The sequence below is a fragment of the Octodon degus genome, unplaced genomic scaffold (assembly GCF_000260255.1).
Source record: "Octodon degus isolate 3935 unplaced genomic scaffold, OctDeg1.0 scaffold00021, whole genome shotgun sequence".
Taxonomy (NCBI): domain Eukaryota; kingdom Metazoa; phylum Chordata; class Mammalia; order Rodentia; family Octodontidae; genus Octodon; species Octodon degus.
In genome coordinates this window covers 16,210,743-16,221,421 of record NW_004524597.1, presented here as the reverse complement: position 1 = coordinate 16,221,421, position 10,679 = coordinate 16,210,743, and the positions used below count along the sequence as shown (strand labels likewise).

The 10,679-nt window shown below is 55.3% G+C and overlaps 1 protein-coding gene across 1 annotated transcript; it reads right to left on the bottom strand.

Moving 5' to 3' along the window:
• Positions 1–2,188: 2,188 nt before the first annotated feature.
• Positions 2,189–7,454, bottom strand: Cryba4 (crystallin beta A4). The gene is made up of 6 exons (XM_004628025.1): positions 7,434–7,454; positions 6,931–6,981; positions 6,198–6,316; positions 4,549–4,690; positions 3,841–3,983; positions 2,189–2,342 (listed from the first exon to the last, which is right to left on the bottom strand). The coding sequence occupies exons 1-6, from the start codon at positions 7,452–7,454 to the stop codon at positions 2,195–2,197; spliced, it is 624 nt and encodes a 207-aa protein (XP_004628082.1). The 3' UTR covers positions 2,189–2,194.
• Between the last annotated feature and the right edge of the window lie 3,225 nt (positions 7,455–10,679).

The following is a 10,679-nucleotide window of genomic DNA, read 5'->3' as shown; positions in this document are numbered from 1 at the left end:
GGATGGATAGATGGATGAGTGGGTAGATAGGTGGGTGGATGGATGGATGGATGGATGGATGGATGGATGGATGGATGGGTAGGTGGGTGGATGGATGGGTGGGTGGGTGGGTGGGTGGATGGGTACGTGGATGAGTGGTTGGATGGACAGATGGATGGGTGGATGGATGAGTGGGTGGGTGGATGGATGGGTGGATGGATGGATGGGTGGGTGGATGAGGGGATAAAAGGATGGGTAGGTGGATGGATGGATAGTTGAGTGGGTGGGTGGATGGATGGATGGATGGATGGATGGATGGATGGATGGATGGATGAGTGGATAGGTGGGTGGATATATGGGTGGATGGATGGATGGGTGGGTGGGTAGATGGGTGGATGGATGGGTGGGTGGGTGGGTGGGTATGTGGATGAGTGGTTGGATGGACAGATGGATGGGTAGATGGATGAGTGGGTGGGTGGATGGATGGGTGGGTGGATGGATGGATAGTTGAGTGGGTGGATGGATGGATGGATAAGTGGATAGGTGGGTGGGTATATGGGTGGATGGATGGATGGGTGGGTGGGTAGATGGGTGGATGGATGGGTGGGTGGGTGGGTGGATGTGTGGATGGATGGATGAATGGGTGGTTAGGTGGATGGGTAGGTGGATGGGTGCATGTGTGGGTGGGTAGGCAGGTGGGTGGATGGGTGGGTGGGTGAATGAATGGTTGGATGGGTGGGTGGATGGGTGGATAGGTGAGTGGTGGTGGGTGAGAGTATGGTTGGGTGGGTGGTAGGTGAGAGTATGGGTGGGTGGGTGGGTGAATGGATGGATGAATGGATGAGTGGGTAGGTAAGTGGGTGGATGGATGGATGGGTGAGTGGTGGGTGAATGGGTGGTTGGGTGGGTGGGTGGGTAGGTGGGTTGATGGGTGGTTGGGCGGATGGATGGATGGATGGGTGGGTGGTTGGATGGATGGACAGATAGATGGGTGGATGGGTGGATGGCTGGGTCTGTATCCTGGAAGTTGCACCAGTCACAGATGATGGAGAAACATGTGTGTGCATTCATGTGTATGTGGTGCTGGGGCTTGAACCTTGGGCCTTCTTCACAGTAAACCATCTTCCCAGGCCTTTTTAATTTAAAAGTAAACCATCTTCCCAGGCTTGGACTTGCAATCCACCTGTCTCATCCTCCTAGAGTGCTGGACATCTTTTTGTTTCTAACTCTTGGTATAGGAAGGGGAGTGTGGGAAGGCTCTGAGCAGTGGCGATGGGGAGAGTGGCTAAGTCTGGCACATTTCTTGCTTGCAGAGCTGATATGGACCCCAGGCTGCAAGCATGCTGGGCCAGCACTCTGCTCCTGAGCTCTGCTCCTAGCCGCAGTGTGGTTTCCAAGCAGAGCCAGCAGGATTTGCTGGTAGGTCATGTCATGGCATGTGAGAGACAGAGAATGAGGCACATAGTCCCAGTGGTTTGGCTTGAAGTGGGTATGAAAGTGGGGACTTTGGCCTTTGACTGCCTTGATCTGGAGTGTGGCCTACATAAGATGTCCACATGGAGGTACCAGCAGATGGCTGGACATTTGAGCTGAGTCCCAAGGGGAGCACCAAGGATGGTCTGTCCCCATCCTACCCTCTCCCCACCGCCTTCCAGCGCAGCTTCCCTGTGCTCCCCAGTACCACTGCTAACCTGGGATGTGTGCAACCTGCTGTGCATTTGTGTCTTCCCCTCTGACAGGGAAAGAAGAACAGCTCATGTGACTTATTTGCCATCGTGTTTCCCAGGCCAGATATGGGACATGTGTGAGTTGTTAACAATGAAGGGTAAGAAATTCCTTACATGCAAATGTTCCTACACACTCCCCTGCCCTCGGGAGCAGCCAGTGTCCCCCTCCCCCCCTCAGCAGGCTCTGTTGACACCCCAGGCCATTCTGCTCCTTTCCAAATGATGGAAGGAAAAAAGCAATAAGAGAAACTAGTGGGAAACATCAGTAAAATTGAAAAGCACAGCGAATGCTGGACCTTCTTTTTATCATCATCATCATCATCATCATCATCATCATCAAGGTGTTTTGCTGACTGTGCACAGGCAGGCTGACATGGGGGCTGGGCTCCAAGGGGACATGAGGGTGGCAAAAGAACAGAGCACATGGCAGCCGCCAGAGCTACACCAGCAGGCACCTGTGTGAGCCTGAGCTCTTCCCCCAGGCTGGCTCACTGCTGGATTCTGCGCACACTCTGCACCTGGAAGGTCTGGGCGTGAGAACCCCACTCCCGGAAGTGCTTGTAGTCACCTGAGTGGTGATCACTCTCCAACACATACTGGAAACCTCGGTACCCAGGAAACTGGGAACACACCCAGCTGAAAAAGGGGAGAGAGAGACAGTTACCTGCAGAAACACTGGCACGCCACCAGGACAGCCCAGCCATCCCAGCCTCCCTCCATTACCTGGAGTATATCAACGCTTTCCCTGGCCATAGGGCCTTTGAGCATGCCATTTACCCCACCCTTCTGGCACCTTGAGTCTGCGCTTTGGTTGCCCGTGCAATCATGACATTATCAGGGCCATTTGACTTACCCTCCAGGTCAGTCCCTGACTACACCTTTGTAGCACTCCTATAATTCAGTAAATGTTAGAATTATTTGTGAAATGTCAGCTTTCCCTGCCAGCAGCTGCTGGTGCAAGGAAGAATGTGGTTTGTTCAGCTCCACCTCCAGTGCCTAATGTCTCCTATCTGGGTAGAGAAGAAGAGGAGCCTCATGAACATTAGGCCAATGGATGAATAAAAGAAGGGGCTTCCCCTTGCTCCCTTACCCAGAACCACTTCCAAGAAAAGAGCTGCTATTTTAATATGTTGTTTAATTTGTTGTCCCAAACAATCCCCACATTGTTTGGGACAAAGATTGTTGTTTAGACTTTTGAGTCCTCATTTTCCTGTCTGTAAAAGAGGGAGATGGACTCATGGGAAGGTGGAGGCATCTTTTCTGAAGTAATGGGATTCTTTGGTTGTTCCTCAGAAAACTAAAGGAAAAAAAAAAATACCCAATTGCTCAACTTCATCGCTGCCTATTAAAGGCCAAAGGACCCCTGAGAAGGTGGTTCTGATGTCCCCCAAGTGAGCAGCCCACATCTGGGTCTTCGTTTGCTTCCTTGTTGGGGAAGGATGGGAGTCACCCTGAGCCAGCAGCTAGACTTAGTCTCCTCTCTGCTGTTGGGCAGAGCAAGCTGCTGGCTCTGCACTGGGTCTTTATGGCTGGACACCCCTCTTTCCTGCCCTCTTCAAGCCAAAGGTCTTGTCATCCTTTCCCCCCTAGGTTAACGTGGGAAAACAGTGCTGAAGACAGCCATGTGTGTGTGACCAGATCTAGCCAATCAGAGCATTCCATTCTTCTGGGCATGCTGATTGGTTCAGGGAATGGAGAACAAGATTCATGTTGACTCAGTTGAGCACCTTTCCTGGAATCTCTGATGGAGTCCTTGTGAAAGGGTCTCTATCCCTGGTGCTGCAATGTAAAGAGAAAGCTGCTGTCTTTGTCTTTAACTGGGAAGAGTGGATCTGAGAATACAGTACACTGAGGCAGGTGGAGCAATGGGGAGACAGACGGAGCCCATCATAGAGCCTGGATCCGGCTATGGCTGAAGCCCATTACAGAGGCCAACAAATATTATTTAGGCTTAAACAGGTTTAGTCCAGGTTTCCATTACCTGCAGTTGCATAAATTCTGCCTGAGACCTCCCTGTTTCTGTACATCCTCTGAAGGGTGGGCGTCAGCCCCCAGGACACAGTTTTCACAGCCCATGGCCTATGCTTCCCACCACCCTCTCTTTCCCACCACGCAGAGTGTCAGACCCACTTACGCCCCAGAGTGGACATGGAAGGAGCCCACTTCATTGCTGTCCCAGCCCATGGCCTGCAGGGAGGGGTAGTCATCACTCAGCTCTCCTTTCCTGCCCAGAAAGTTCTCCTGCTCAAAGATGGTCAGTCGGGAGTCACGGTGGTTCTGCAGATGCAGACGGGAGGCAGGATCAGACCACCTGGCACGCTGCCGGCTACCCACAAGCCCCCAGTCCTGCTGTGGTCTCCCAGTCAGCCTCCTCGGCAAACTTCTTGGAAGGCCACTAAGGTGGCAGGCACTCAAAACTTATAGGGGGTTCATCATCTTTCCTCCCAGGGTTTTCCACCAGGAAAGCAATCATGGACGCAACAAGCAGCAAGGGTGTTCAGTGCAGCAGAAATAGGGGTCGGGGGTGGCCCTGGAGGTCCAATGGGTCCCAATGGCACACAGGGATGTTGTGTGGTTGGTAAAAGGAATTACTCAGGTGTCTGAGCTTAGGCCTGGCACACAGCATGTCTGAGCCTGCTTCCACATCTCTAAAGTGGAACTAGCCACACCTGCTTTTTAGGGTTGCTCTGCAGACATGGGCTGTGAGCTGCGTGGAAGGAGACTGCCTGCCTGTGCCACGTGGCTTGAACAGGGAACAGGAGAACTTGAACTCTGGATGTCTGGTGACCCAGCACCCACTGATGGGGCTCTGGTCTCCCAGAGGCCAGGTAGCAGGACTCACCGCACAGGCCACGGGCCGGAAAGAGGTGAGGCGATCAGCGGGATAGGATGTGTTCCCGCTCCAAGCGCCCCAGCACGGGTAGTCACCACGCTCCAGCACATACTGCTGCCCTTGGAAGCCAGCGTGCTCGAAGCCCACCCACCTGTGGAGAGAGGGAGGCAGGGCCGGGCGGTGAGGACCCCAGGCCAGCGTTCTCACTCAGGGGACTCAGCTGCAGAAGACTTGGCAAGGCCTGGGGACACTTGTGGCTGTCACTGAGGGAAGAGGCTGCAACCATCTTTCTGTACACAGAGGGCAGGGACGTTGCTGACCATCCTGGAGCAGGAGGCCCTGGCCTTTTTGACGCCAAGGACCAGTTTCATGGAAGAGTTTTTCTGTAGCTAAGGAGCAGCAACCTGGACCCTGGCACACAAGTTTGCAATAGGGTTTGAGTGCCTGTGAGACTCTGTCACTCCTGCTGCTCTGGCAGTAAGAAAAGTGCAGGCGGTGACGGGAGCCACAGGGCGGCATGTCTGTGCACTCAGATAAACCCACTGTTTTTCCTGCTGCCCCCCTCCTGCTGTGCGGCTGGTTCCTCATAGTCCCTGGGCCAGAACCCTACCCTGCAGCATGAAGGAGGACCCCCCACAGAGACAGACCTGGCTCAGAGCCTCAGCAGTGCTGGGCAGAGGCGCTGCCTAGATCCTTAGCCATGAACGCTGGTGTGCCCCAAGGGTAGAGGACCTCTGCCCCACACAGGTGCCCCAGCCACCCTGCACCTACATCGCCCCACAGCCACGCATGCAGGGCTCACTGAGGCCTGCCAGGGGGATTCCTGGTTATGGTGTGGGCCCAAGGGAGATAGAGAGTGTGGGGCATGGCCTAGATGCCACCTCTCCTCTCTGCCCTTCTAGATCCTGAGACTGGGACTTCCCACCCAATACCCTGCAGGGGACAAAGGGGGCTGAGTGGGTGGTTCCTCAGTCACAGGAACATGACCATGCCATTACCCATTGTCCATCCAAATTATGACCCTTTACTCTGGGTCTTCTATGGGGCGAGGGACCCCGGAGCCTGAAGCTACATGCACCTTGCAGTGGTCGCCTCTGTGTCAATGCATGGTCTGATTCCATCCAGGTTCGTATCTCCCTGCCTTGAAGGTGGCCAGCCTAACCCTAACCGTAACCCTATCCATCTCTCTCCATCTCTCCTCCAAAAAGAGGACCATGGCTAGCATTTTGGATAGCCACATTTAGCTGCAAAAAATAATAGCACCTTTAAAAAACTATATTTGTACATCTACCTTCTACTTTTGGGGAGTTTGGCTTTCAATTTATGCCGAAGAGGGCTATTTTTAGACCCAGCAGAGTTGTGTCATCCAGTGGTCAGGGATGTGTGAATGGCACCCACTCCACTGGGCAGTGCACAACCTGGGCAACCTTACACAGCAGTCCTACACTCTCCTCTGCATTGCAGGAGGGCCCACGGGCACACACCATGGTCACTATTCTTTTAGCTTCTGCTTCTTGTGGAAAGGGGGTGGGGCTCAGAGAGCAGTGGCCTATCTGGAGCCACATACAGCATGTTGGGAAGATAAGGCTGAGAACATCTAAAATTCCCAGCTGCCTCTCCAGGTCCCTTCCTCTCGCCCTCCCCATACATATACTCACGCTCCGCTCAGCACTTTCAAAGATCTCACGGTCTCGAAGCCCAGCTCCAGCACGCTGGGGCACTCAGCTGCAAACTCATGCCGCCGGCCCTGGAAGCCCTCTTCATCCCACACCACCACCTGTGTGCCAGAGAACAAAGCTGGAGAAGATGGAGACTGCTCAGCCTTGGGGTGGGGGGGGGAGCCCCTGGGGCTCAGGCTGGGTGGACAGGTAAGACAGATGGGTGGAAACCCAGACGCTCCAGACTCAGGCAGGGAAGGGAAGTTGGATCAGGAAGAACACAGGTCCCAGCAAGGAAGGCCTCTGTCTAGGGCCACCGGCCCAGCCTCGTAGGAGTGAGGCTGGACCTCCAGATTCTTCAGGCTGCTCTCTAAATCTGGACCATGAAGTGAATCCTTTCTGTAAGGCTGACAAACACAATGCTTCCCCTAGCCCCCACCCAGACACGGGCAGAGGCAAAGAGATGAGGCAGGAGACAAGTGTGATCTTTGCCAGAGAATGCAGTAGTCCAAGCTCAGGATCCAGAAGACCCGAGTTATCTTTCAGGCTTTCTGTGTGACCCGGCAAGTCTCTGCCCGGCTCTGAACTTTGATGGTGCAGTCTGTGAAATGGGCATTCTGAGCCCTCCCTCAGGCAAGGCAGGGATACAATGGGGTGAACACAGAGATTCCGGGGTCTTGGTTTGACCCGTGTCCTCCACCCCTCCCGGGCCACCCTTCCAACCACTTCCTACCCTCCAGTGTCCTGCGGACTTGGTGCACTGCAGTGTCATGTTGGTCCCTTCCTGCAGGAGAGAAGGTGGTGAGACCCTCGCGCCACAGCTGACTCACCTCTCTGCTCATCTGGGTAGGGGCAGGGTCCTAGGGTCTCATCCCTCTCCTGTCCTTTCCATCTAGAGCCAGCACCATCGTCCACGCTGTCCCCACCTCTGAATTCCTCCACTTGGTCCCAGCGCCTCTGAGCCCTGCTATGCAGTTCAGTCTGCTTGCTTCAGGGGCCTTGGTGTGCCTACAAGGGCACCAGCCAGGCCAGCGCCACGCTGCTCAGCTGAGGGGACGTGAAAGAACTATCCCTGAACGAGGCTCACGGGGACCATTTTAGGTGTGTGGGGCCTGCTCCTGATTAGGATGACGATGGCACTCGGGATGACACAGGGACCTCCCCAGGATTGGGGACCTGGCCACCCCCCTCCCAAGATGCTCACTCCAAGCTCAGCCCTCCAAACCTAGGACTTACCGAGATGGGCCCAGAGAACATGGCAGAACTGAGACCTGCCAAGGTCAAGCTCTTATAGGCCCGGAGTGGAGAGGGGCCCCTGGCTGCCAAAGCCCTGGCTCAGCAAGTAGGTAGCAGAAACAAAAGCCAGCCCTGGCCACAGCCCCAGGGCCGAGGTGTCAGCAGCTCTGGCTTCGGCTGGGAGGGAACAGGGCAGGTCGCCTCCCCCAGGGGACAGCCAGGAGAACGGTGAGAGGTGGAAGGTCAACCTCAGCCAGCGCCATGGGACTGGAAGGGGACAGTGAACACTGAATGCAGAGTCCAAAGTCAGGCCTTCTAGCCTGTGACCTTGAGTCATTCCTCCTCCATTTCTGACTGTAAAATAGGACACAAATAAACTACATGGTGGGGTTCTTGTGAGACAACATGACAGGCCTGATCCTTTGCCACTCCCGTGCCCCTTCCCCTTCCAGCTGCAGCAATGCAGGCGGAGAGGTTGCTCTCTAAACCTGGATTGTGATGTGAACCCTTTCTGTAAGGCTGACAAATTCAGCATTTCCCCCAATCCCTGCTGGAGGCGGCATTTCAGCTGGACTCTGAAGGGTGTGGCTCATTTGCAGAGTGAGATGGGAGGAAAGGTATCTAAGCCGGAGTGTGGAGGGGGATCTTGGGGTCCAACGACAAGAAAGGGCTGGTAGTCCACCTGGGTTGGAGCCCAGGGGCCCTCAAGCGGAGGAGCTAGAGGTGGACTGGGCCATAGCCTGCAGGGTCTGCAAAGCCAGCGAGGTGACCAGGTGGCTCTGCCAGCAGAAGCCAAGAGCAAACTGTGGCTCACCTGCGGGGCATCCAGGCCTTACAGAATTCCCTGAGTTCCTCTGCGCTCTGCACCTTGCCCTGGGGTTGGCTGATGGGGAGGAAAGGAGGAAAGAGCACGGCTGGGAGCAAGCACGCCGGTGGTGAAGTCCAGCCTTGTTTTCCACATCCGGGTGTCCCAATCCTTCGAAGGCCTGCGGCGGCCACACCCATCTCTTGGGGGGGGGCGGGGCATGGTGCCAAATGCAGCTTGATCATCTGTCTGACTTTGATGAAAGGTGACCAAGAAAATTAAAGATTAGAGATGTGGTACATGCAGCCAGGCAGCCTGGTTTGCATCCCCTAGTCGCCCCAGCCTCAGCTTCCATGAGCATAAGTGAGTGCAACAGCCTGAGTGGTCCGCTGTCCTGAGGATCCATGTGGTCGGTATGACTGGCATTTGTAACTGTTCAGGGACATGAAAAGCATTATGTGTTTCTATTGTTTCCGTCCCCATCATCACTAATGACAATAATAATGATAATAATAATAATAATAATAATAATAATAATGCTCATTATGAAATAATCACTCACAAAGAATGCCTAAGAGTTGGCTTTAGGAGTTAGAAGATGGCAGTCCGTCTGAGAGAGGAGGAAGGGGCTAGGAAGGTGAGCGGTGGCCTCAGTTCCTCAGCTGCGAGTGGCATGGGTTTCTGAGGCTCCCTGCTCAGAGAAGTCATGGGGGCCATGGCAGTCAAGCGTTCAGAACAGAAGCACACAGAACGGAGTCTGTCCCAGCCCTGCACCCACCCTTTTGCCAAGGGGAGCATGGAACTGCCCCAGACAGCCCAGCCTTGGAACCCGTGGGTGGCCCCCGCCACAGGCATCTTGGCCCGGGTTCCAGTGGTTGCCCTGCCTCATCCTGTCCCACAGTTCCTGTCTCACCCTCCTAGGCCTTGGCTCAAGATAAAAGGGGGTGAGGCTGTGGATGTGGGGGACTGGAAGCATGGAGCAGCGGAGACAGAGGTGGCCCTGAGCCAGCAGGATCACAAAACAGAAGTGGGCTCCATGGGGGTCCAGATCCTAAACGATGATGTAGGAACGCATGAAACACCCCACAGACCCCACCCGGGGCTGGGGAGTCAGCCTGCAGGTAACCCTGCTGAGCAGCCCTCAGGCCCCAGCTTCCCTGTGAATTCCTCATGACCTTGTCGAGGCCCCTTGTCCTGCAAGGGTGGCGAGAGGGAGTTGAACCACTGGTCTGTTCCTTTGTGTGGAGTCTGTGCTGCCCCACTCGGCCTCCGATTCTCTGTCTCCCTCCTTCACCACTGATCTCCCCTGTGCCCTTCTGCTCCTCTGTCTGTTCGCCTTCTTTCCTGTCACTTTCTGCTGTCCCCAGTCTCTCCTGACCTGGGCTTCTTCATGTCCCCCACACCTCCTGATGGACCACTGGGTGCCTATTTAGTCATCAAAAGAGGCCCTTGGTGGCCAGGACCTACACAAGGGGCTGGGGCCAGTGAGGAACAAGATATAGTGGCATTTGAAGCGATTGTCATGTTCCTGGCTACCAGCTGGGATCAAGTAGTGGGGATCCATGGGAGATGCCAGGCAGGTCAGCCAAGAAACAGGCCCCAGGCCTTGGATGCTGAGCCCATCTGAGCACAAGGAGACCCAGGCCTGCAAGATATCAGGAGGGAGGGTGAGGGCCGCAGGCCAGGGCCAAGGCTGAATGGCAAGAGATGAAGCACAGGGACCCAGGGCCACCTGCCTGTCCAGCTGGGTGGGTGCTGACCTCTCCAAGCCCCGACCTTCCTCATCTGTGCAATGGACATAACACAAGCAGCCAATCAGCAGCAGGATTTGCAGAGGCAACAAGGATAAAGCATTAGTGCCACGCTTAGCACCAAGAAAGGGCTGCTGAAGCCCACCTCTGCTTCATCATAGACCATTTCTCCTGCATCCGATGCCACTTTACCTTTGTGCAGCACCTGATAGGGACACTGCAGGTCACCAGTGATTGGAGGCACAGAGGTAGGGAGGGCAAAGACCTGCCCGAAGTCACCAGTGCCTTGCAGCAGAGGCAGTGCTCTGCTGGGGGTCCCCTTTACCTGCCCTGTGCTGGCTCTTGCCAGGACCATCCTGGCTGTGGCCATGAGAAAGAAGTCAGGGTGGTCGGAGGCCTAGTGTGGCTGACTTGCCCGGGCTGTTGCCTGCACTCGGCTTATAATGGAAAGTGCTGCTCTCGGCAGTAACGGGAGGCCAGCCTGGTCCGAGGCCTCTCAGGTCTGCTGAGCCAGCACCCCCTTTGTGCCCCCACTATAGGGCCTGATGTCTGCCAGATTATAAAATGGGGGGTTGGCCCCTAGTCCCCTAGAGCACAGCCTGTCCTACAGCAGGAAGTAGCAAGTTCCCAGGTAAGAGGGACACCACTGTGCTGCCAAGTGCTGGGGTGGTTGGGGGCGGGGGTGGGGGG